The sequence below is a fragment of the Anolis carolinensis genome, chromosome 2 (genome assembly GCF_035594765.1).
Source record: "Anolis carolinensis isolate JA03-04 chromosome 2, rAnoCar3.1.pri, whole genome shotgun sequence".
Classification (NCBI taxonomy): domain Eukaryota; kingdom Metazoa; phylum Chordata; class Lepidosauria; order Squamata; family Dactyloidae; genus Anolis; species Anolis carolinensis.
In genome coordinates this window covers 30917384-30943876 of record NC_085842.1, presented here as the reverse complement: position 1 = coordinate 30943876, position 26493 = coordinate 30917384, and the positions used below count along the sequence as shown (strand labels likewise).

General features: G+C 40.5%; 2 protein-coding genes across 4 annotated transcripts in view; one reads left to right on the top strand and one right to left on the bottom strand.

Annotated features, from left to right (window-relative positions):
• Window positions 1–27: 27 nt before the first annotated feature.
• LOC103278024 (E3 ubiquitin-protein ligase TRIM39) lies at window positions 28–23712 on the top strand. 3 transcript variants are annotated; one of them, XM_062969592.1, is made up of 7 exons: window positions 28–3108; window positions 7101–7196; window positions 12088–12110; window positions 12769–12887; window positions 19244–19894; window positions 20133–20245; window positions 20949–23712. In XM_062969592.1, exons 1-7 carry the CDS (start codon window positions 2659–2661, stop codon window positions 21018–21020), a joined length of 1524 nt encoding a protein of 507 aa, XP_062825662.1. In that variant the 5' UTR covers window positions 28–2658; the 3' UTR covers window positions 21021–23712. The 3 variants fall into 3 exon arrangements, with proteins under 3 accessions (XP_062825662.1, XP_008103797.2, XP_062825663.1); XM_008105590.3 differs by lacking the exons at window positions 19244–19894; window positions 20133–20245; window positions 20949–23712 and adding an exon at window positions 15602–17074; XM_062969593.1 differs by lacking the exons at window positions 28–3108; window positions 7101–7196; window positions 12088–12110; window positions 12769–12887 and adding an exon at window positions 16113–18289.
• LOC103278037 (serine-rich adhesin for platelets) overlaps window positions 22958–26493 on the bottom strand; it is an 18982-nt gene continuing 15446 nt past the window's right edge. Inside the window, exon 5 of the mRNA XM_008105645.3 lies at window positions 22958–25526. Within this exon, the coding sequence (XP_008103852.1) occupies window positions 25476–25526 (51 nt within the window). The 3' untranslated portion in view covers window positions 22958–25475. The remainder of the gene's footprint in view (window positions 25527–26493) is intronic.

Genomic DNA, 26493 nt, shown 5'->3' with positions numbered 1-26493 from the left:
ACAAAACCAGCAAACTAGTTGTATGTTAAATGGCCCTTGCAGACAAGGATAAAAACTAGGATGGGTTTGCTTTTTGGATATTTTTAAAATATTTTCAGACCATGGATGATGGAATCCATGGATGGAGAATAAGGTGTATAGGAAACATAAATTAATTTCATGTTTGGACTTGGGTCCCATCTCCAAGATCTCTCACTATGTAACTAGATGCAAATACAGGTACAACCAGTCCCCAAGTTACGAACAAGATGGGTTCAGTAGGATTGTTCTCAAGTGGAATTTGTTTGTAAGTCGAAACAGGTACCTTTTAAAAGTGTGACTCCGATACACACACACACACACACACACTTTGGATATCATAGAGAAGGGTAACATCTCTGTGGTGTTTCTTTTGCTGATTGTGCCCCTGCTCAGATGATTTCACTTCACTTTTTGTCCCTGTGAAAATTGCATTTTGAAAATTGGTGATAGAGCTTCATTGGAGATCCCTTTTCTCCATAACTCTTTCAGGGATGAATTTTCCTTTCGAGAGGTATATTTCTCTCTTTTCCTGTTGTCTCACCCCAGTCCTTAACTATTAGTCATAGTAAATTGGATGTTTGCAATTCGGGAACTGCCTGTATTATAAATCCAGAACTCTTCTGGTCCCAAGCATTTCAGTTAAGGGATTCTCAATCTGTCATATACAAGAGCTCTTCTTCATACTGTATGAAAAGGAAGGGGGGAAATATGAAAACTGATATAAGTTTAGTTTTCCAGCCTATATTCTTCCTCCACATGGTCAACCTGTAAAAGGAGGATGTGTATAACACTGTGTCAGTCATAGCTGTGGACCTGTTTATGTACAGTGAATGTTATAGAGCTAATGCAATTCACAAGATGGGGCAGGTTGCAGAGCAGAGTAAATGTCAGGAATGCTGAATTTATGTATTTTTACCATAGTCCCAAGGAGCCCTTGATGTTGCAGTGGGTTTAACCCTTGTGCCAGCAGGATTGCTGACCAAAAGGTTGCAGTTTGAATCCGGGAAGTGGGGTGAGCTCCCCTCTGTCAGTTCCAGCTTCTCATGTGGGGACATGAGAGAAGCCTGCCACAAGGATGGTAAAACATCCGGGCGTCCCCTGGGCAACATCCTTGCAGACGGCCAATTCTCTCACACCAGAAGCGACTTGCAAATTCTCAAGTTGCTCCTGACATGAAAAAACAAACTATAGTCCCAAGATAAACCAAGAAGAGCTACATGGGAGACATATATACAGTCGGTTTTCATAACCTTGGATCCAGCCTTCCAGGGCCTGAATATCCAAAAAAGAAAACCTTGATTTTGTCATTGTATATAAGGGATACCACTTTACCATGCTATTGTATATAGTCAGGCTTGACTACCCACAGGCTTTGGCATTCATAGGGATCCAGGAATCCAACTCCTGTGTATATCAAGGGCCCACTGTATACAGCCAGATAAGAAGGATTTCTCTGAGCACACATCCTTTATCTAGAAAGTTGTTTTCAGAACCAGGACTGAGCACGGATGAAAATGTCACTTGGAAAAGCCTGCTTATGGTTGAACTTTTCTATACAGCATGTAGTTACACTGTGGAAATGACTGAGAGGCGGTGTAATGCTGGCTGTCCACATAGGTGACTTTAAAAGGGTATGAAATACATTCATGGAATATGAAAGTACCTTGGTAATGAGGATACCTACACATTATTCAATTGGAAACAGCAACATGGTCTGTGTATTAGAGAATTGGGAGCTGAAGATGAAAGGTGCAGTTGTGCTCATGTCCTGGCAGGCTTTCCCTAGGTACTTGGCTGGCTGCTATTGGAAAGAGAATATAGGGCTAAACTGGCCTTTGGCCTATCTCCAATTTTTCCAATTGCTCCTGTTTGAATGGATCTCTAAACTTCACCTTGACAGAACATTGGGAAATCCAATTACTACTTTTAGCATGATGACTTCAAAGCTACCAGCCAATCATTAACTAAGCCCTCTCAATCTTCCTCCTGTCTAAAGTGGTGTTTTAAAACAGCAGAGTTTTCTGACCAGTTGACAACTTTAGCAAGGCTTGGGAAGGTTACCTTCAGATGTACATTTACACCAAAGAATTAATGAAATTTGACTCCATTTTACCATAACATTTTATCCATGTGTATTTTAGGGTTGATTGTTTTCACTGTTTTCATTAACAGTTTTCATTAACATTATTTTAGGGTTGATTGTTTTCACTGTTTTCATTGTTTTCATTAACCTTTTCTCCCAAAGAGTGCTTAGTGCCTCACCAAACTACAAATCCCATTGCTCCAAAGCATTGAACCATGGTAGTCAAAGTAGGATCAAACTGAATTAATTCTGCAGTGTAGATGTACCCTTGGATTACAACTTCTAGAATCGTTGTTCTTAGGATGACAATTCTGGCTGCCTGGCATCTGGGAGTTGTGTTCTGCAAATGTAACATTTGGCAACTCTAATTGTGAACCATTACATTTTGTCTTACTTCCTCCTGCAGGCTACAAAGCCCTTCTTTTATTGCATAAGACGTTGGGTTTGTTTTGTTTTTTGCATTTTCCACGCCTACCTTTTTGCCTGGAGGCTTCCTGTGAAAAGGCTTCCTTGTTGCACAACTTTGCTTTCACTTCTTCCTCAGCTCAGTAGTCATGGCAGCTACGAATTATGCCACTGCCCTGCAGGAAGAGCTCTTTTGCCCCATCTGCTTGGATTACTTCACCGACCCGGTGATCCTGAACTGCGAACACAATTTTTGCAGAGCCTGCATCAGCACTTACTGGGAGAGCCTGGGCGACAGCTTTCCCTGTCCACAATGCCGGAAGAGGTGCCGCAATGGGAAAGTCAGGCCTAACGCTCAGCTGGGGAAAGTGGCCGAGAGAGCCAAAGAGCTGGCAGCCAGGGACACAGCCCTGCCAAGAATGCCTCCGGTGGCTGGGAACAAGCCAGAGCCTGTGCAAGAAATGTGCAAGCAGCACCTGGAGACACTGAAGTTATTCTGCAAGGATGACAAGTCCCTGATCTGTGTGGTTTGTGACAAGTCCAAAGAGCACAGGAACCACACAGTGATCCCTGTGCAGGAGGCAGCGGAGGAGTACAAGGTAACCCGCATGAACATACAGCCTGCAGGTGCTGTTCGTAGTGATCTCGCAGTTTCCCAGGACAGACAGACTTGATTTCTGTTATCCCTTCCTTGTAAATAAAATGGTATCTTTACTTGTGTATGTCAGTGTGAGAGAGGGGAGAATCATAGAGTTGGAAGAGACCCCCAAAAGCCATCCAGTCCAACCCTATTCTGCCATTCGGGAACACCCAGTCAAAAGCATTCCTGACAGATGGCCATCCAGCCTCTGCTTAAAACTACCAAAGAAAGAGACTCTGAGGCAACACCTCCCACTGCCAAATAGCTCTTACAGACAGGAAGTTCTTCCCAGTGTTAAGGTGGAATATCTGTCACTGCAATTTGAATCCATTGCTCCGTTCCTAGCCTCTAGAACAGCAGAAAACAAGTTTTCTGCTCACAACCTCTGAGGATGCCTGCCATAGATGTGGGCAAAATGTCAGGAGAGAATACTTCTGGAACATGGCCATACAGCCCGGAAAACATACAACAACCCTGAAAATAAGTTTGCCCCCTCCTCAATGTAACATCCTTTAAAATATGGTTATGTCTCTTCTCAACTTTCTCTTTTTCAAGCTAAACAATAGCCAGCATTTAAGCCAGTGGTTCTCCACCTATGGGTCCCCAGGTGTTTTGTAGAGCAAAGTGTATGTGTATATACACTTACAAATTCACACAAATTATAATACAAATCAATATTCTAACAGGTCTATATTAGAGTATTTCTCATCAAAATAATAGTTTTCAAAATATCATCCACAATGGTACAATTTCATGTTATAATCTTAACACCATATATTATTGAAGGACATAAAGAGACAACCAGTCAATATGTTTCCTGGAGTTGCGTGGAGTCTTTGGTCTTTATCACTTGAAGTAAAGTTTTTCAGTCTCCAAAATAATAGTTTTTATGTTCAAAGGAATTCTTCTTTTGGTTTGCAATGCCAAGAAATGATACACGTTCAAAGGAATTCTTCGTGTAGATAGCAATGCCAGGAAATGATATACACACAACAAGGTTTCCCCGGGATGTTCCCCTTGTTTCGTTTTCACTTCCTCGGGTGTTGTGTTTTAATCAAGTTGTACTCAGTATGCTAAATAAAGGAGTAAAAATAACATACACAATAGATATATGAAACTCCCATATTAACGTTACTAAGGAAAGGTTATGATAAACAATATAATAAAAAACACACCTCTCTACTCACATTCTTATCTATGATACCGGCTCTGTTTGAAGTGGAGTTATATAACGAGCAAATGAAAGATTTCCAGGATGCCTCTTAAGTAAGGAACATACTACAGAAAACAGGTGTATTCGATTCTATCATTTAGCCCCTGAGGAAATAGTGTTTGTAGTTTAAAAAGCATACACTTTGCTCTACATTATTATAGATATTGTGCATTATTCGCTCCCCAGGTGTTTTGGCCTACAACTCCCAGAAATCCCAGCCAATTTACCAGCTGTTAGGATTTCTGGGAGTTGTAGGCCAAAACACCTGGGGACCCACAGGTTGAGAACCACTGATTTAAGCCATTCCTCATAGGACTTGATTTCCAAACCCTTGAACATTTTGATCGCCCTTCTCTAGAACACGTTCTAGCTTTCCAACATCCTCCTTGAATTGAGGTGCTCAGAACTGGACACAGTGATATTTCAAGTGAGGTCTGACCAAAGCAGAATAGAGTGGGACTGTCACTTCGCTTAATCTAGACACTATACTCCTACTGATGCAGCCTAGAATCACATTGGCTTTTTAAGTGGCGTGTCACACTGTTGACTCAGCGTATGGTGGTCCACCATAATTAAGGTAAGAGTGAGGAACTTTTTCCAACTTGGCAGCCCAGGAAAAGACAAAAGTATTTCAGTGCCTGAGACTTGGCAGCAAACAGTCCCTCCCATTCCCTCCATCCAACTCCAACAGGTCCACTCATGTCAGCAGAAGTGAAGGCGGCAATTGAAGAATGAGCCTAAGGGTAGTTTATTTTACTTTCTATTTTCAACTATTGCTTCAGCCACTGTATCACTTCTTTCGTTCTTGGTATCAGCAAAATTACCAGGTGTAATTTATTTTTAAATATTTCTTATTGAAGGGATAGGAAGGGGCAGGAGAAGCATTAAATGGTGCCAAATATGTCATACATAAAATATAGTGGGCCTTTGGTATCTGCTGGAGGTGGGTGCCAGAACTTCCTGAGGATGCCAAAATCCATGGATGTTCAAGTCCCGTCGAATACATTGGCATAGTGAAATGACATCTCTTATATAAAATTGCAGAATCAAATTTTGCTTTTGGAATTAAAAAAAATCAATCTGCGGATGATGGAATGCATGGATTCAGATTCTGTGGATATGGAGGGCTGGCTGTACACACCAGAAGTGATGCATATTGTGAGCTTGAATGGTGCACACTTTTCTTGCACCATGCTGAGTTGCAAACTCATCTTGGGATCAATGCAATCATTTCTTTGTGGTGGCTGCTAGCCTAATAATAATAATAATAATAATAATAATAATAATAATAATAATAATAATAATAATAATAATAAAACTTTATTTATACCCCGCCACCATCTCCCCAACGGGGACTCAGGGCGGCTTACATGGGGCCATGCCCAAAACAATACAATGTAAACAGCATATAAAAGAACAGCACATCACAATATAATAAGCAATACAATAAATAATATCCATTACAAAATAAAACAAGGAGACAATGGAAACAAGGGCAGACCACATGAACATTAAGTTAAAACTCGGGGTGAGAAAGACATAAAAATAAAAATAATTATTTTGTGAGTTTCCAGATAAACCTTATATAGGTCCATCTCAAGTGTCCTTGCTAGTTCCCACTGTCTCTTCTTGCTGGCTTGAAAATATAACAGCCTTAACCCTTATTCATGTAGCATCCTGGGACAATTCTCAGGACCAATGTCAACCCTCCCGTGACATTCTTGTGCTTAGAAGCTCACAGCGAGGAGCTGTATTCCTTTTCTGTGGTTTGTTCCTGTTGTATTACTGATGCTATAGGCAGGGTTGTGTCAAAAAACCCTTTACTACCTGCATAGCCAAGAACCATTAGCTTCAGTAACTGGAGTAAAATAAAAGGCCTCAGATAGCTCAGTGCACAGAAGCATTTAATTCTCCCTTTATTATGTTACTATATTGGGTAAAGGATCCTCAGTGTTTCCTAACACTGGTTAAATTTCCATAAATAGTTCCCCGTACTTTGCTAATTTTGCTTTTGACCTATGATACAGATTTTAACTGTGTCCCATGGGATATAGAGATAACAAGACCTTGTTCTGTCAGAAGCAAAGTGATTTCATCTTCTTGTACAACACTCATTTTGATGGCCTCCCTTTTAAATGAAGGGCAAGAAGAAAGTAATTCATTGAGGTCTATGTTAACATGGTATTTTATTTGATACACAACAAGATTAGTACACAGCAAACAAGATCACCATGCTGGCTGTTGTATTCGATCACACATTGGACACTTCCCAAGTGTTTAGGACTGTGTGATGCATCGGAGAATAATGTGTGCAGATCCGAGCAGGGTGGCTTTTTGCAGCTGACAGATGGAAATTTTGTCAGTGCCGATTGTGCACAAGCCAGTAAATGTGGTCCCAGTGGTGATCGGCACACTGGGTGCAGGCCAAGGTCTTTAGGCACTGCACACAGTGTGCTGATTACCACTGGAACCACCTTTACTGGCTTATGCCAGAGTCTTTGCAGTTCGATCTTTAAATCCTCGTATCGGGTCAGCTTTTCCAGTTGCTTTTCTTCTATCTAAAAATGAATAATTAAAACAAAATTAAAATACATAATGCAGCATACAACACTCCCTGACTCGGTCTTTAAAATTTCTTCATTTAAAAGCCTGCCTGAATAACAAGGTATTAGCTTGCCGTTGGAAGGACAGCATTCATTTGTAAGGTATTATTTCCCCGTTTGCATTGCTTTTGATAGGCGCAGTTTCAGCACCACTTGGCCACACTGAAAAGTGAGAGAGACAGCAGAGAGATACTTGCAATAAACAACGGGAAGAAACTGGAAATGCTGGTGGTAAGTGTCTTCACCTCTCTTGTCATTATCAAGCCTGCGCCAGTTCCTTAAAATAGAGATCCTTCTTGTATTTTATAATACCACCCTTCATCACAGAGGCAGGAGTTATGCAACCTTCCTGATGATGTGAAATTTGAAAATCCAGAACTGTGTCAGTACAGAGTAGCATTAGCAAAGGGCTTCTTTAGAAGCTGTACTTCCATTTTTTTTTGTATTTAGAGATTATGGGAATTGTAGTAGTTGTAGTTCACACACATATATAACATAACATAGTAGATCACAATAGAACGACTAGAGCTAGTGTGTAGCACTGAGGAAATTCTCATCCAATGGCAAAGCTATTCAGAGGGTGAAGGACATGAAACGCATCAGAATCAGCCTCATAGGATTGCTAGCCCTGTGTTCCTGCTATTGTAAGCAGTAGTCAGAGAAGTGCAGAAGAAATGAGAAGACTCTCAAAGCTTGTTATTCATGGAAATACAACAATATTTAGCACTGAAGAGTGAAGAATAATAGGATTAGAGAAGGGGTGTCAAACTCATTTTCATCAAGAGCCACATCACCCTTATTGTTGTCTTCTAAGGGCCAATAAAACCATGTACAGAGTACTGGGGATTGTGGATGATAGGAAGAAGCTCTTATGTGTGCCCATGAACCCAGATTCACCCTGCAGAATGATGCACCACTCAGATTTGCAGGACAAATAACACAGGAACTTTTACTAAGTCCAAGAGGTCAATAGCACAATGTTATTTGCAAAAGTCCCTCTGATTGCTTACAGAAATCAGCAGCCATAAGCAGTTCTTTCTTAGTCCATAAATCTGCTTCAGTGAAGACCAGCAGCAAACAAGACCTCAGAAATAGTCAGGCCTTTCTGAGTATAGAGCCATCTTCTTTCCCAGCCAGTATTCAGTAGATTTATACACACAGAGAGAAAAACTTGTTCAAACTGGCTCTCCAGCAGCAGGACAGCAACAGTTGCAAACCAATTCCCAGGTCCTTGCGACATCCGCCAATTTACTTCATGCATTTGATTTTCTAGTTAACACACATATAGTATCTTTGCAAACCATGACACAGAGAATCCCTGGATTCAGGGGGACAACTATAATTTTTTTACACAGTGGTCAGTGCTCTTTAGCTTTTACCCAGTTTGAGTCCCCAGATGTATTGAACGACAATTGCCATCACTTTTGATTATCTACCATGCAGACTGGGGATAATGGGAATTGTAACTCAACAGCACTTGTGGTTATGAGGTTGGGAAAAGGTCAAAGAACCTCTTAAAGTCAGAGATCCTATCCATAAGCCTTGTATCTAAATTCAAAGCCCACTCTCCTGACTAAACAGAACGAACTGCAGCCTTCTAGATGTGTCTGTATCACAACTCCCATCAGGTCTAACTGTGATGTCTAATTATGATGAATCCAGGAGTTGTAGTCCAGCATCTGGAGGGCCACATAAAATGGATGGCAGGCTGGATTTGGCCTGTGGGCCTTGAGTTTGACACATAGGATTAGATAGTTGGAGAGACCCAAAGTGTCCTCCCTCTATATCTACATATTTGACCCCTCTGTGATGTAAACTGTTGCTCTAAGGGAAGTTTCTCCATGTGTTGTCAAAGGCTTTCATGGCCGGAATCACTTGTGCATTTTCCGGGCTGTATGGCCATGTTACAGAAGCATTCTCTCCTGACATTTTGCCCACATCTATGGCAGGCATCCTCAGAGGTATGAGGTATAATAGATGTGGGCGAAATGTCAGGTGAGAATACTTCTGGAACATGGCCATACAGCCCGGAAAATGCACAACAACCCAGTTTCTCCACGTTTCTTCTTCCATCGAGTCCTCTCTCAACCTTCCAAGATGTCGACCTTCCAAGATGCATCTAGGAATTACTATGCCTTTTTTTAGAATGCAGTCCCTACAATAAAGTTTATTTTCCTTTCTCCCAGCCATTGGTGTGTTTACTCCTTAAATAAAAACCTCTAGCTGCTGCATGCTCTCTAACAGTGATACTGTAGAATTCAGTTGTCAAGATATTGCTGGGAAACTATCTTTGTGGAATTGTAGGAGGACTTAGAGGTCACCTAGTCTAAGGCCATGTTTGATACAGGAAAGCAACAGTTAGACCTATTGTTTGGTAGTAAAAAGTTCTCCCTTCCATGTAAATATCCCAGTATCTTTGAGTGTTATTTTAAAAAAAGTACAGTAGAGTCTCACTTATCCAAGCTAAACGTGCCGGCAGAAGCTTGGATAAGCGAATATCTTGGATAATAAGGAAGGATTAAGGAAAAGCCTATTAAATATCAAATTAGGTTATGATTTTACAAATTAAGCACCAAAACATCATGTTATACAACAAATTTGACAGAAAAAGTAGTTCAATACGCAGTAATGTTATTTTGTAATTACTGTATTTACGAATTTAGCACCAAAATATCATGATATATTGAAAACGTTGACTACAAAAATGGCTTGGATAATCCAGAGGCTTGGATAAGCGAACCTTGGATAAGTGAGACTCTACTGTAATTAATTTCAGTTTTAGTTCTATACTGTTTTTTACCATGATATTGGTAATTGAAGGTTTAGTATCCATTATATGGAATTCAAAAATACAGTAGAGTCTCACTTATCCAACATTCACTTATCCAAAATTCTGGATTATCCAATGCAGTTTGCCTCCCACCCGGATCCACAGCTGTTTCTCTAGGCAGCAAGGATTGAACTTTTCATAGATTTAATTTCTGACAATGTTGTTACTGTAAGTTCATTTTATGCAATTCTAACTTTATTTGTAGTTAATTTGTTAGTAGCCAATGTTTTTGTAGTCAATGTTTTCAATATATTGTGATGTTTGGTGCTAAATTCATAAATACAGCAATTACTACATAACGTTACTGTGCTTTGGACTGCTTTTTCTGTCAATTTGTTGTAAAACATATGTTTTGGTGCTTAATTTGTAAAATCATAACATAATTTGATGTTTAATAGGCTTTTCCTTAATCCCTCCTTATTATCCAACATTTTCACTTATCCAACATTCTGCTGGCCCATTTATGTTGGATAAGTGAGACTCTACTGTAGTCCAGAATTCTTCTCAAGGGTGGCTGAGATATTGACACAGACTTTGATTCACACACAAAATGTGGTGTATTAAATTGCATTCAGGCTATGTGTAGAAGGTGTGTATTGTATATTGGCACCTGCTTCATACTTTGCCGTGAGGTGGGCTTTTGAAGACAATGTTAACATTGCCTCCTCTGTAGAGTCGTGCAGAAGCAGAATGCCTTTGTATTCTGGGAATTAAAGAAAACCCTTAAAGACAGGGAGGACTCTCTCCTTCAAGGTCTGTCCAAAGTCAGAAATGACCTGAAGCAAATGCAGCGGGAGAATGAGAGAAAGATCCAGCAGGGAACGCCACTTCTACAAGGGTTGATCCTGGAGCTCCAGCAAAAGTGTCAACAATCAGATACCGAGTTTCTCAAGGTAAAATTAGATAGACAAGAAGGGGGAGTCTGTGTTTGTTTTTTTTACCCATAAACAGAGATGAGGAAAATTACCATTGGACTATAAATCCCAGGGAGCCCCTGGTGGCGCAGCAGGTTAAATTTCTGAGCTGCTGAACTTGCTGACTGAAAGGTCGGAAGTTTGAATCCGGGGAGTGGAGTGAGCTTCTGCTATTAGCCCCAGCTTCTGCCAACCTAGCAGTTCAAAAACATGCAAATGTGAGTAGATCAATAGGTATTGCTTCTGCCGGAAGGTAACAACGCTCCATGCAGTCATGCTGGCCACATGACCTAGGCAGTGTCTATGGACAACACCGGCTCTTCAGCTTAGAAATGGAGCTGAGCACCAACCCCCAGAGTCGGACACTACTAGACTTAATATCAGGGGAAAACCTTTACCTTTACTACAAATCCCACAACCGTCAACCAGCATGGCCAGCTTTTGCTGAGGAATTCTGGCAAATTGTAGTTCAAAATGAACTCTTCTGAGCTCTTCCAAAATTTTCGTTTATGGCCCAAGACGATGATAATACATGGTTCCTATGTATCCATGGAGTCTGTATCCACAAATTGAAAATATTAAAAGAAAATGCAAAAAGCAAACTGACTTTGCTATTTGATATAGGGGACACTTTTTATTACACCATTGTATATAATAGGAATTAAATATGGATTTTGGTATCCATGGAGAAATCCTGGAACCAAACCCCAGCGGATACCTAGGGCCCACTGTACTGATATTGATGGGAGTAAAGGTTATGAACCCCTGGTGGCACAATGGATTAAACTGTTGAGCTGCTGAACTTGCTGACTGAAAGGTCGGCAGTTTGAATCCAGGGAGCAGGGTGAGCACCTGTTGTTAGCCCCAGCTTCTGCCAACCTAGCAGTTTGAAAACATGCAAATGTGAGTAGATCAATAGGTATCGCTTCTGCAGGAAGGTAATAGTGCTCCATGCTGGCCACAAGACCTTGGAGGTGTCTACGGACAACTCTGGCTCTTCGGCTTAGAAATGGAGATGAGCACCAACCCCCAGAATCGGACAAAACTAGACTTAATGTCAGGGGAAAACCTTTACCTTTACCTAAAGGTTGTCCACAAAGGAGGAATTCACAGTATTTCCAATAGTATAGTGATGACTCACAAAGCCCTTCTTGGTTACAATCTTTGTATTGTTTTCCACTACCTCAGTTTCCCCAATGTGGATTTTTTTCAAGACACATATACTATCTTCCAGTGGAAGAAGTCACAGCACTTCTGTAGTTCTGGCACATTGTAGAAGTTTTACTTCATGGCATCACCCCATTTCTTTCGAGCTGTTTCTCTACCCTTTTGGAATTCCAGTTTCTCACATCTCTGCTTTCCCTCCATCTCTTTTTAGGATATTGGAAGCCACCTGAACAGGTAGGCAATTGTTTGGTATTGACCTTTTAAAAAAAAGGTTTCATTCTTTCTGTTTCATTGCCTAAGTTACAAGAACAGGAATAGGCAACCTACCCTATGTATTCATGCATAAGTCTAGACTTTTTTGGTCAAAAATTAATTTTAAAATCTGGGACAACTTATCCATATGTCAATATGAGTACTATACCTGAATTAATATATAGATATAGATATAGATACACCCATCTCAGAGTGTAATGGCAAAAAGCAAGAACTTAGTCCATCCTGGGAAAGTCTAAAAGAAGCACCAACACTCTCTACTTTCCCTACCATGGTTTGCTTCTAATATTTTTGAATGCCTTGGATGGGAAGTGGCTGTGACTAAGGGCAGGTGTCCTCCTGAGGTTGTATTGTTGTTTTACCCTCTCTGTGGAAAGACTCTCGACTTATCAACAAGTCATACCAAAATCCATTGTTATGGCCCCAAAACCAGCCCTCGACTTACACAAGTGGTTGACTTATACATGGGTATATACGGTAAATGTTATCTTGATGGCTTTGACTTTCTTGTTGTTATGTACTGTACCATCAAGTTGACTTCAATTTATGCTAAGTAAACTAGGTTACAGTATCCACTGCTATCTGATGGCAGTTCTGTCTCTTTTCTTTCTCATGGAAGGTATAAAAGTTGGAGCTTTCCAAAGTGGACACCAGTGTCCACTACAGAACTGGAAGAGAGGATTTCTCATTTTTCCCATAAGAAGACAGTTCTCTGGGAGCACATGACTGCGATGCGAGGTTAGTCATAACATGTCTACCTGAGAGCCAGTGTGGTCTAGCATAATGGTTGGAGGGCTGAAATGGAAAATCTGAGTTCAAATCCTCACAAATCTACGAGACTTGCCAGGTGCCTTTGATTCAGTTACTCATTCTCACGTTGACCTCCCTCAGAAGCTTATGAGGGTAAAATGTAAAGAAGTAGAGCCATGTATGCCACCTCGAACTCATTAGAGGAATAGTGGGATGTGTAGTTGACTCTCGGCAATTGCAAATTTAACTTTTGTGGATTTGATTATTCACAGACTTGATTAAAATGTTATCTCTAGGGCTGAATCTACACTACCCTATATCTCAGGATCTGATCCCAGACCTGCATTGAGCTGGAATAAATGAGTCTACACTGCCAAATAATCTGGGATAAACAGATAATCTGGAATCAGATCCTGGCATATAGGTTAGTGTAGATCCAACATAGGAACAACTTCAATCTTGAAGAAGGACCTAGCGATTCATATAGAGATCAGCTTGAGACAATGGTCAAATATGGGAGATTTAACAGCATCCCTTATAATGAATGGATTAGTATCTGCGGAGCACCTGAAATTGAGGATATAACACACATATTTTTTAGACATATTTACATCTTTATTCAAATTCAAAAGCAGTTGTTACACATTATCTTTATGCTTTAGCAATCTCAACATTCTCCAGCGCTTTTGCAATTTGATCCGTGTTAAGGTTATTCAGTGGCACACTCATCTCTCTGCCAAATGCATATATTTGAATGTAAATTGTATCTGAAGGTGAGAGGCTTATACCTTGATATATCAAATGGATAATGTACTGGTAATCTCACATCAGAACAACATATTTTATGTGTGGCCAAGACCCAAAAATAGCATATAAAACAGCTCTGTATTTAAATAAAGCAATACATTTGAGAACCATATACACTGTATGTGGAGCTGATCGGGGTAAATTGTAGGGATGATAAGGAAATATGATTTATATATTCAATTTTATCATATTTATTTACTGTATTGTTATAATGTCTTATTTTAACTTACTACTTAACTTGAAAAGCTCGCTCTGGCCATGGTGGTGCATGCTTTAGTCACATCCAGACATGGGGCTGCCCTAGAAAAGCATTCAGAAACTTCAACTGGTTCAAAGATCTGCTGCCAGATTGCTCACAGGAGTGGGGTATAGGGAACGAATAACCCCTCTATTAAAACAACTGCACTGGCAACTAGTTTGTTTCTGAGCACAATTGAAGGTTCTCACACTAGCCTATAAAACCCCAAACAGTTTGGGCCCAGCCTACCTATCTGACCGCATCTCCTCCTATGAACTCACACAAGCCCTGAGGTCTTCAGGAGAGGCCCTACTCTCAGTCTCACCATCATCTCAAGTGCTATTGGGAACGAGAGAGGGGGCCTTTTTGGTGGTAGCCACATGGCTCTGAAACTCCTTTCCTAAAGAGGTTGGAACAGTTCCCCCTTGCTTTCATTTAGTAATCAAATTAAAACTTTCTCATGGAAGCAGACCTTCTCTGAAGGAGCATAGTAGTATTGCAAAACACCAGATTCATATGTGCAATGTATAAATTATAGTGAACCTCTGGAAATGGACTTGACTACAGCCTAGGGATTGATATTAGATGAGATTTTTAACAATATTGAATGTTTAAACTGTGTCGTGTTAGCCACTTTATTATGTTGTTGTGGTTATATATATATATTTTATTAGATATATTGCGGTGCAATGATTATGTTTATTTTTATGGTTTGTAATGTTATTTCTATATAAAGTTTTTACAGTTTAATAAACTTTTCCCCATGTTTTTATGAAAAAAAAAAAAGGAAATGACATCTATAATCCTGGAACAAAAATTGTGTTACGTAGTGTTGTACATTGTTTTGTTTTTAATGTTGTTAAGCTGCTTTGAGTCTCTTTTAAGAGGGAAGAAGTAGGATATAAATATTATTATTATTAAAAATAGTATTCCCTGAAAATAGGGATTTTTTATTAATGGTCTTTCAGTTTTGTGGGTGTCCAGTGCCCCTGCCCCAGTGAATTTGAAGGGCTGTAAATGTGAGTAAGGAGCCCTGGTGGCAAAGTGTGTTAAAGGGCTCGGGCTGTGGCGCAGGCTGGAGAGCAAGCCAGCTGTAACCAGCTGCAATGAATCACTCTGACCAGGAGGTCATGAGTTCGAGGCCCACTCGGAGCCTATGTTTGTCTTGTCTTTGTTCTATGTTAAAAGGCATTGAATGTTTGCCTGTATGTGTAATGTGATCCTCCCTGAGTCCCCTTCGGGGTGAGAAGGGCGGAATATAAATGCTGTAAATAAATAAATAAATAAATAAGCACTGAGCTGCTGAACTTGCAGACCAAAATGTCACAGGTTCAAATCCTGGGAGCGGAGTGAGTGCCCGCTGTTAGCTCCAGCTTCTGCCAACCTAGCAGTTCGAAAACATGCCAATGTGAGTAGATCAATAGGTACCACTCCAGTGGGAAGGTAACGGTGCTCCATGCAGTTATGCCACATGACCTTGAAGGTGTCTACGGACAACACCGGCTCTTCGGCTTAGAAATAGAGATGAGCACCAACCCCCAGAGTCAGACATGACTGGACTTAATGTCAGGGGAAACCTTTACCTTTACTTTAAATGTGAGTAAATATAACAGGAATTGAATGTATTAATCCTGCTGCTCCGTATCCTCAATTGTAGAGATCTTGACCCTGGATCCTGATTCGGCTCACCCCAGCCTGGTTATTTCAGCCAACCGGAGGACTGCAAGTCGCAGGGACATTTGCCCAACTCATGGCAACACTTCCAAAAGATTCTACCCTTCTTTTTGTGTCCTGGGCTCCGAGGGTTTCGCAGGAGGCCGTCACCACTGGTTGGTGGATGTGAAAGGCCAATGTGGTTGGGCCCTAGGGGTTGCGAAGGAGTCCGTGGATAGGAAGAAGCCGGTGGTGCTTCAGCCAGAACGTGGGATTTGGGCTGTGGAGCTCGGCCCCTGCCAGCTCTTTCCAACAACACCAGCCTCCAAGGAAGAGACTGAGACCTCGACCCGCAGGATTCTTGTGAGCTTGGACTATGAAAGAGGCCGATTAACGTTCTCTGATTCACAGGACACAAAGCCTCTCTTTACTTTCAGGACCTCCTTCACAGAAAAGCTTTACCCATTCTTTTGGTTGTGGTCCCCTCGGGCTTCTATCACACTTTGTTCATGAGAGGAAGATTTTGCCATATAACGGGAGAAGCAAGTTTGGGAATGCCACATTTCCTTTCCGGTATCTCATTCTATTCTTCATCTGACATAAGAGCCTGTAATTTGGGAGATATGACCTGCCAAATAGCCTGCCAAAAATAACAGGTTCCTGAGTTTCCACCCAACTCTGCTCTGAACTCTTTTGTAGGTTATTTTTTGAACAGTGGGAACATTGAGCTACAGAAATATGTAGTGTTAATTTTTGAAAAAAAGTGAACCAGTCATGATGTTTATGATGTAGGATTTGAAATCAACAGGATTTTAATAACATGTAGAAGTTAGAACGTGTTTTATGAATGTCCGATGTAAGTTAATAATTTTTAACTTTTTTATAGTGTATTGTACAATTTTTATATATGTGTTTTATTGTAAGCTACCCTGAGTCCCCTGTTGGGTGAGAAGGGCGGGATATAAATACCGTAATAAAATAATAATAAAATATACGTTCATTTAGGGAATTGATTTTGAGGAAGTGGCTTATGTGAAAACTGTAACTTTAGCTTGAAAGTTGGAAGTCATTTGTCTTTTCTACCTTTTTTTCTTATATCTTATAAAACCACACACTAAGTGTCTTAGCGTAGTTTTATATATCAAATCAGCTCCCTCCCTCCTGACCTTCAGAAATAAAGTAAAAACATGGCCTTTGACAACAATGCTGTGCAATAACTGAAGATAGAATATGTGCAATCACGACTGGAAAGGCTCCTTGACTATGATTTCAGATTGTGTAGTTTTTAATAATTGATTTTAATGTTTATATGCTTTTTGATTTTACATTTTAATGTGTATGTTTATTTTATTATATGCCTGTTTTATGCAGCATCAAATTGTTACCTATTGTAAGGCTGCTCCGAGTCCCCTTTGGGGTGAGAAGGGCAGGGTATAAACAGAGCAAATAAATAAATAAATAATAATAAAAAATTGTAGTTGAAGTGTTAACGTAGATTACATTATGTAACATAATCTGAAACATTTCAGTTCCTGGTTTTAAAGTGTTGTTTCCTGTTTAATTGTGTGGTATTTACTTTGAAAATACAGTAGAGTCTCACTTATCCAACATAAATGGGCCGGCAGAATGTTGGATAAGCAAATATGTTGGATAATAAGGAGGGATTAAGGAAAAGCCTATTAAACATCAAATTAGGTTATGATTTTACAAATTAAGCACCCAAACATTATGTTATACAACAAATTTGACAGAAAAAGTAGTTCAATACGCAGTAATGCTATGTTGTAATTACTGTATTTACAAATTTAGCATCAAAATATCATGATATATTGAAAACATTGACAGCAAAAATGACTTGGATAATCCAGAAGCTTGGATAAGTGAAGTTTGGATAAGTGAGACTCTACTGTATTGATGATGAATATAGAATCAGACAATCACAGAGTTGGAAGAAACCACAAAGACCCACCAATCTTACCTTCTTCTAGCATTCAGGAATATATAGTCAAAGCCCACTGAGGAGTGGCTTTGGAAGCTGGGTCTATTAATCTTGATAGAAGATTGAGAGAGGATGTAATAGTCAGGTTCCAATATTTAAAAGAATGTCATATTACGATATGAGTAAATTTGTTTTTTGCTGCTCTGGAGACTAGGACAAGGAGAAGACGATTCAAACTGCAGGAAAACTGATCCCATTTAAGCATTAGGAAGAAGCGAAACATTAGGAAGTAAATTTTAAAAAGGAGTAAGGGGGCAGGGTGTTAAAATTTCCCTTAAAGTTTCTTATTCCTTCATCTCTGGAAAAGTCAGATTTCCTCTTGCCTTTCCTAGAAATGTTTTATAAGACATGGAGTAAATAGAGAAAAAGGGAGAGAAAAATGTCATAAAATGGGAGAACTTTGGTTGAGAAGCAAATTGGAAGCAAAGCCCTTTGTTCCCCTTAGCAGCTATAGTTTCCCCCATGCCCATCAGGGTTTCACGTGCAACAGAATTGCCATCTTTTATTGGGAACACTCCTCTGGTTCACTGGCAACCACACAAACCCTTCTGCTTGTAAAACCATCCCATCTGGTCCCTGGATCTCCTGCAGTTGGTGGCTGGCAGAGCGACAGAGAAGCCCTTACAATGGAGCCTGTTCTGGCTGCCAGGTGGGAAATCATCTTGCCAGCCATCCTGTGCCTTGCAGAAGCAGGTAAGACACTTTCCTAATTGGGGCATAATTCCTTGCTCATTTTCTTCTCAAAGGAAGCATCAAGTAATTTGAGTGATTTTGTTCCTTCTGTGAATTATTCACAGTTCGGGATTTTGCACAAAATTCTCCTCTTCTGTTTTTGTCTAGGAAACAGCACAGTGTAGTGTTTTGAGCATTGGACTATGACTCTAGAGCAGGCATGGGCAAACCTCAGCTTTCCAAGTGTTTTGGACTTCAACTTCTACATTTCCTAACAGCCTACCACAGTGGTTCTCAACCTATGGGCCCCTTGCCAAATTGGTACATAATGGCACACTAGATGTGATGCCATATCACAATTTTCAGCCAGTACATAGGGTAAAACTGTAGTTGAGGGGGAGGAGTGGTAAGCTGTTGCATCTGTGCCATTCTGGAGTGAAGAAATGCCTTTATTTGTGTATTTGGTTAATATGTTCTCTCTAAGAATCTCTGTTTATTATTTACAGCATTTATATTCCGCCCTTCTCACCCCGAAGGGGACTCAGGGTGGATCACATTACACATATAGGCAAACATTCAATGCCTTTTAACATAGAACAAAGACAAGACAAACATAGGCTCCGAGCGGGCCTCGAACTCATGACCTCCTGGTCAGAGTGATTCATTGCAGCTGGTTACAGCTGGCTTGCTCTCCAGCCTGCGCCACAGCCCGAGCCCTAGGTCTCTAGGTCTTCCATGGTGGCTGTATGTTCAATTTTTTTTCCAAAAGTTGTCCATAAAGTCAACCTGGAAATTTCCAAAAGTTGTCCATAAAGACACCCTGAAAGACCTGGAAATTCCCAGAGAAGTGTTCTCTTGGGTAAGAAAAAAAACTTGCTTTTTTATTCACAGTTCTTTCACATTAATAGGGATCCTGCATCTCTAATCCTTGCAAAAGTGGATGGCCTGCTATACAATTGTTTATCACTTTTCCAGCACCCACAGGTCCCGCGATCACTGCGGGAAGAACTGAAGAACTGAAGTCAACCTTCCCCATCAACATCAGCGGTGAGATGCCAGCTATGAAAATAGACCCTCTGCCATGCATAATGGACACTAATGGGACTTACACTGTAACTACCATCTCTAAGGGATATGAAATCTCATTTGCTGCAACTGTGATTATCTCAGATAAAATGGTACTTAATTCTGGAAGATGTGGCACCATTAATCTTCAAATCCTGTTGCCCATTTTTGGAGCCTCCATCACAACCATTCAAGATACAACCACTCAAGGGACTATTTCAGAAGGGGCCTTTGTCCCTAATATAACCGATCTTGGTGTCTCCACCTCTCCTCTTGAAGATGCCACTAAAAATGTTCCCCCAAATATTACCAACACAGTTTCTGAGAAGACTCCTTCAATAATAGACACAACAACAGTGGCTCATAAAACTGCTACAGCTTTGACTATGGATATCTTTGATTTACTTCAGCAACCTTTCTCTGATCAGGAAGATGTTAGTACACGAGAAATGCCAGAAACAGAAAGTCCTATTGGTGCAATTACTGGGAAAACAAGCTTCTCAGACCATGAAGATACCACCATCACTCCCACACTTAGAGAGCCTTCATCTGATACTCAAGGTAAGGAGCAAGAAAATGTGTGGTTTTCTCGTTCTGAGTAGAATTTCACTTTATCTGTGAAAATATGTTGAATTTGTCCTGGCCTTGCCATTGCAAATGTAGGTGTCAAAAACAATTCTAATGAGAAATTGGCAGGCAGAAGGTTCCACATGGGTTGCAGAATTTGTTAATGCTTACTGATGTTAGCACTTGGCCACAAAGTTGAATGAAACATATTCATAATATTAATCTATTCCAGAGAATCCTGAAACATGTTACCTGGACTGTGATGGTTTCCCAGCATGGGCTACGGTTCTTATTTGCTTGACAACAACATTCTTCCTTTTTATGCTAGTCGGCCTCTTGTTTTTGGTAAGTATTAGAATGGCCCAATCTGGAGAGCTGTCTCTGAATCTTCCAAAACCATTATATAGAATAGTATTTAGTTGCCTATCGGCCAACATTGCAAGAATGAAAGTGAAGGTGTCATCAACACTGTAGAATTAATGTTTACCATGACTCAGTGCTATGGAATCATGGGATTTGTAATGTTACAAGGTCTTTAGTGTTCTTGGCCAGAAGGTACCACTGTCTTGCTAAACTTAAAATCCCATAACTTCAAAACATTTTGTCATGGCAGTTAAAGTGATTTCACTTGCAATTTCAAGAGGGTCTTGGGAGGGGTGATTATCCTAAGAATAGATGGTGTTAAGGGCATGGGGCTGGACCAACTGAATGTAGGTACCCACGTACCATTCTTGTGGGTATGAATATTTTCCTTCTAAGCATGCCAAGCAAAAATACTATTTTCTTCTCTAGAAAAAATGCCCTGACTGAAGGCACAGCTCAGTTCTGCACAACGCCTTCAAGGACTACAAAACTCTGTAACATAAGGAATGCTGAGTAGCAAATGATGGGGAAAGATAGCCAGTCCCCCCATTTGCTAGTGTTAGGGGCGCAAAACCCTTGCAAAATGGAAAAAACACAAATAACTAGATCTGATCCTTGGCACAATGTTGCTCACTGGACTGCATAACCCATGTATCTTTACAAATCTTTGTATTCTTTTTCCCAGGTTCCTTACTGCATGAAGTTCAGGCATCCTCCTGCAATGACGTATAATTCATCCCCTCGATATTCTGCTTAGCATTTTTCCTCTGCAATATTTTGGGATGTTTTCATACTAGTGAAAAACTATACAGAAGTCTCACTAATCACTTTAATGTTTCCCAGCTGTCATTAAACCTGTTTTTTTGAAGTGGAGATGAATAATCATAAATAATGGTTAGCACCTTACTAATCTGTTATAACTTTGCAGCTGTTTCCCATTCCCATTTATCATGATGGTAGCTTTGGCATGATCATAAAGGCCCCTAAAGCCCACTTTAAAATCTAGACAGATGCATCAAGAACAGAATTCTGCAGGACCAGCAAGCAGGGTGCCGAAGGATGAGTTGCCCAGTCCACTCCCACCAGTGAGCCACAGTGCAATGCCAGAAACAGGGACCACCTCAGGGTCTTTTCACAATTCCTCATACTATAGCTGGTAGAAGGGTCCTGGGTGAATCATCATCCTCCAGTGGCCCACTCTGCAAATTTTTGCCTGGATTTTAAGGTGAATTTCAGAGTTCAGATAGGTAAAGGTAAAGGTTTCCCCTGATGTTAAGTCCAGTCATGTCTGACTCTGGGGGTTGGTGCTCATCTCCATTTCTAAGCCAAAGAGCCAGCGTTGTCCGTAGACACCTCCAAGGTCATGTGGCCAGCATGACTGCATGGAACGCTGTTACCTTCCTGCCGGAGTGGTACCTATTGATCTACTCACATTGGCATGTTTTCGAACTACTAGGTTGGCAGGAGCTGGAGCTAACAGTGGCTGCTCATGCTGCTCCCGGGGTTTGAACCTGGGACCTTTCGGTCTGCAAGTTCAGCAGCTCAGCGCTTTAACCCACTTCACCACCGGGACTCCTAGGGTTCAGATACAGGAGACTTATCATGGCGATGACATGTGACTATGACTATGCTTCTCCTACCTGTGTGGAGGCATGTGTCTAACCAGTCCAGAAAACAGGATGTTGAACTTGCTGGAAATATAACAACGCTTAGCACTGAAGATTGAAGAATCCCTCACATTGGGCAGCGTTAGATAGTCTGAGTGAGCTGAAGCATCTCCCTCTATGTCTTCCTACCCTGACCTCTCAGTGATTGATGTAAACCACTCTTAGCAATGATTTTTCCAACTATTCTTCTTTCCTTGAATACTCTCTCAAGTCTCCAAGATGTAGCTAAGTTAGATCAGCACCCGAGTAACTTTCCAACCTTGAATGGACATCCCACAACAAAGCTTAATTTCTTTCTCCAAGTTGTTGGTGTATATGCTCCTTAATTCAATATCTCTAAGCCAGTTTTCCTCAACCTGGGGTCCCCAGATGTTTTTGGCATTCAACTCCCAGAAATCCTAACAGCTGGTAAACTGGATGGGATTTCTGGGAGTTGTAGGCCAAAGACATCCGGGGACCCCAGGTTGAGAACCACTGCTCTAAGCACTGCATGCACTAACATAATCTGATGAGCCTCTAGTCTAGGACTTCCTGATGTTGTTTGAATGTAGTCACATCATCCTTCGCCATTGATAAGACCAGCTACAGCTGATGTGAGTTCAGCACAATCTGAAAGGCCAGAATTGTCTTCTGTTTTCCTATAGTATTCATTTATTTACCCCATTTCTACCTCGCCTTTCTCTGCCCCGCAGAGAAACCATTAGATGCCTTAAAACACATACAAACAGTAAACATAAAACAATTGAATTAAAATTTATACATATTAAACATTTAAAAACATTACATTCAATATTAAAATCACACCATCCAAAAATCATCACTGTATCTTTCTGGCAGGGTAAGGGGTTGGATGTCATGACCAGGTTGAGTAAAAATCACAGTTTCCAGATGTTGTTAGCCTTTAAGTTTCATCAGCCTTGGGTACCCTAGCCAATGGTGAGGAGTTCTCTGACCTGTAGTCCAAAACCTAGAATACCACGATTCCTACCCTTCCCTCTCAACGGGAAGAAAGACTAGAGACTTAGAGTACCTTTGTACAATCTGTTTATTTATAAATATACATACTGAGCAGGAGAGAAGATGCAAGTAGCCCAAGGGGGTGAAGGTTCAGTACAGCTTCCATTCTCCCCAAAAGGCAGCAGTACACATTTTGCAGTTCTTCAATACTTCCTTTTGACAATAGGTTACAAACCCTTCTATTTCTCTGTCATTTGTGAGTTGTATTCAAGCTACATATTCTTTCGCTCCTGGAGCCAATTTCATCCTACCCAAACCAGCTATGACTGTGACTACTTGCCTGCAACCTCAGTCTGATAGCTCAGAAAAGAGGCCTCTTGCCATCCAAGGTCATGAACCTCACTGGCTAAACAATTGCTCAGAAACATATTAATTTTTTTTACACCAGAAAAGTTCAGTTCTTATGCTAACAGCATTTCTGACTGGAAATGTGTTTTGGGCCTTTGAAGCTATTTCAATTGTTTGCAATTTTTGGCCCCTTCTACTAGACAATGCTAATTATGTCACGTTCTAGCATGCAATAAATTGAACAAAGATGGGGTTTCTTAGCATGGATATAAGAATCAAATGTATTTATTATTTCAGACTTGTAGAGAGATGAGATGTAAAAATCGCTAGAACTTAATTATGTGATACAAGAAGCCAGCCAGTATATGGCTATTTCCCTAGAAAAATTACTCCGACATTTGTAAAGGATTAGTTTTCTCCTAGCTTGTACATTGATATATTGACAACTACATAGAAATAAAATGTTTGCTGACTTTATTCAAAGTCTAAGAACTTGCTCCATACTCCAGGAAATAAAAGCCCAGCTGCTCACTGGAGGGAAGGATATTAGAGGCAAAGATGAAGTAATTTGGCCACATCATGAGAAGACAGGAAAGCTTGGAGATGATAATGGTGCTGGGGGAAAAGGAAAAGGGGCCGACCAAGGCAAGATGGATGGCTGGTATCCTTGAAGGCACTGGCTTGACCTTGAAGGAGCTGGGGTTGGCCACGGACGACAGGGAGCTCTGGCGTGGTCTGGTCCATGAGGTCGCAAAGAGTCGGAAGTGATTAAACGAATAAACAACAACAACAACAACAACAAGAACTTGCTTATCCTGGCCATAAAACCTGAAATGACCCAAAGGTCACTCTATGTCCAAACAGCATCCAGAGACTTTTAGTCATCAAATCAGGGTAAACTGGGGTGAACTGCCTTGGATTGGGGTTGTTGTGTGTTTTCCGGGCTGTATGGCCCTTTTCCAGAAGCATTCGTTCCTGATGTTTCACCCACATATATGGCAGGCATCCTCAGAGGTTGTGAGGTCTGTTGGAAACTAGGCAAGTGAGGTTTATATATCCCCTAGACAGGAAGCAGCCAGGCTTTGAAGCTGCAAGGCCATTCAATGCGAATCAAGGTGGCCAATTGCAACATTCACACTTTCTTCAAACGGACAATAGTTCTTTCTCCCACTTTGGACATTCCACAGGTATGCAAACTCCACTTGCCTAGTTTCCAACAGACCTCACAACCTCTGAGGATGCCTGCCACAGATGAGGGTGAAACGTCAGGAAAGAATGCTTCTGGAACAGGGCCATACAGCCTGGAAAACTCACAGCAACACAGTGATTCAGGCTACTAAAGCTTTCGACAACACAATCTTACTGCAGTTAATCTTTATAAATGTAACCGCTTAAAACAGAGCTGTGAGAGCTTTATGGGGCCCAATCAAAACTGATTTTAGGCAAACCATTCTAGGAAATGCATGGCCATTGTAGCTATAATGGTGTTTGGAAAAGTTACGTATGGAATACACATCTCAGGATTTCCCAGCCAGCACAGCTATGTGTTAGCCAACTGAGATTTCTGTTTGCTCCATTGGGAGAAGGATGCTGGAAACTGCAATTTACAAGTAAATAATTCTAAGCTCTGCCCCAGCCATGGCAGGCATTTCCTACAAAATGAAAACAAGAATTAACAGGGCAATTGATGAACTTGGTATCAGAGTGCTCAAAGACTTCACAAACCCAGTCTTTCTCATAAGAAGCAATGATCCTGGGCACAGCTATAGTGCTCAGATTCTATTGCAAATGCAATGGCAACATCAAATAGAATCCTGGGATTTTTAGTTTGTGGAAAGACTATTGTGAATTATTTGCTAGAGAACTCTAGTACCTTTCCAAACTATAAACCGCAGAATTGTAGAAAACACAGCAATGGCAGTTAAAGTGGAATGATACGAAAAGCTGAGCCGACAGAAATCTCAACTCTCAAATTTGATTTTGTGTGAATGCTAGAGCAGTAACGGTAATGAATATATTTGCCCATTTGTAGTTTTCCAAAGTGAGTGGATCTCACTCTGATCTCCCTGGTCCACTGACTTTGTGGTCTTCCTTTCCTGAAGAGGGTTGCCCTCCAAGAATTGCTTTTTTCCTCTCCCAATGTTCCTTGCAATATCATCCATAGAAAACATTTTGCATAGCATCCCCACAGTTACTTAGCACCATCCTATTTCAACACAATCTTGAAAGAATGGATCTCCTTATGACGTTGAGTAGGTGACCAAGATGTAGAATGTGATGTAATAGATGACCTGAGAAAGGTAGAGGCAGAAAAAGTATCAGTTTACATCCAATGTATAGTCATATATGGTACACCATGAAGCCAAAAAGTTGAACTCCCATATGCATGGACCCCAAACTTCTTCTTTCTCTTATAACCTTTTCATATGACTTTACATTTGGATGCAGCAATTTTCATTGTCATCTCTTTAACATAAAGTGAAGTAATCAGAATTGTAATCTTCTGCATATCAATGATTGTGCCACACATGTGCAAAAGCTGGCATTGGACACAGAATTCAGTACTCTGAAAAAAATACTAGGTTTAACGTTTATTAACTTGCTAGTTCACTTACCCTTAATACATCAGAATCACATATGACTACGTTGAGGACTTTATCACACCATCCTGTTGTCTCTCAGCAATTGCATCACTGAAGCAACGGTATTGAAACAGTCCCTCCCACACTTCTTTGCAATCGCTCTACTTTGCTGCTTTGGCCGTGCACAATCCCATGATACCTCTTCTGCTATACCTTGTTAACCCCATCTTCAATACTGGCATATACATGCCTTTCAATTTTTAAAATTTATTTTTGACTTGATTGCACAATTATGGCAAAGATGAGAAATATAAATGAAAATAAAAATTGATTAAAAACAACCTCACCCTTGGTGGACCTGCAACAAAGTAAGAGAATTTTGGAATATGGTGCATAGTGAAAGTCAGAAAATTTTAAAGATGAATTATTCAATGAAACCAGAGACTTACCTTTTGGGCATTTTGGATAAAGACATTTTTCATGATATCAACAAAGAAAAACTAGTAATATTTTTTGTCAACGGCAGCAAGGATGGTCCTTGCAAAGAAGTGGAAGATGGAGCAGATACCCAATAGAGAAGATTGGTTAAAAAATATGGGAAATAAAAGATATGGACCAGCTAACATATTATTTGAAAAAAAATACTGGTAAGGGGGTAAAGAAGACTGACTGGTCA

Excerpts from the sequence above, each read along its gene's own strand:
- LOC103278024 (XM_062969592.1), top strand. The coding sequence starts at position 2,659 with ATGGCAGCTACGAATTATGCCACTGCCCTGCAGGAAGAGCTCTTTTGC. Across the intron at positions 12,111-12,768 it reads ATTGGAAGCCACCTGAACAG|GTATAAAAGTTGGAGCTTTC; the intron begins GTAGGCAATTGT and ends TTCTCATGGAAG. Across the intron at positions 20,246-20,948 it reads TAGTCGGCCTCTTGTTTTTG|GTTCCTTACTGCATGAAGTT; the intron begins GTAAGTATTAGA and ends TCTTTTTCCCAG.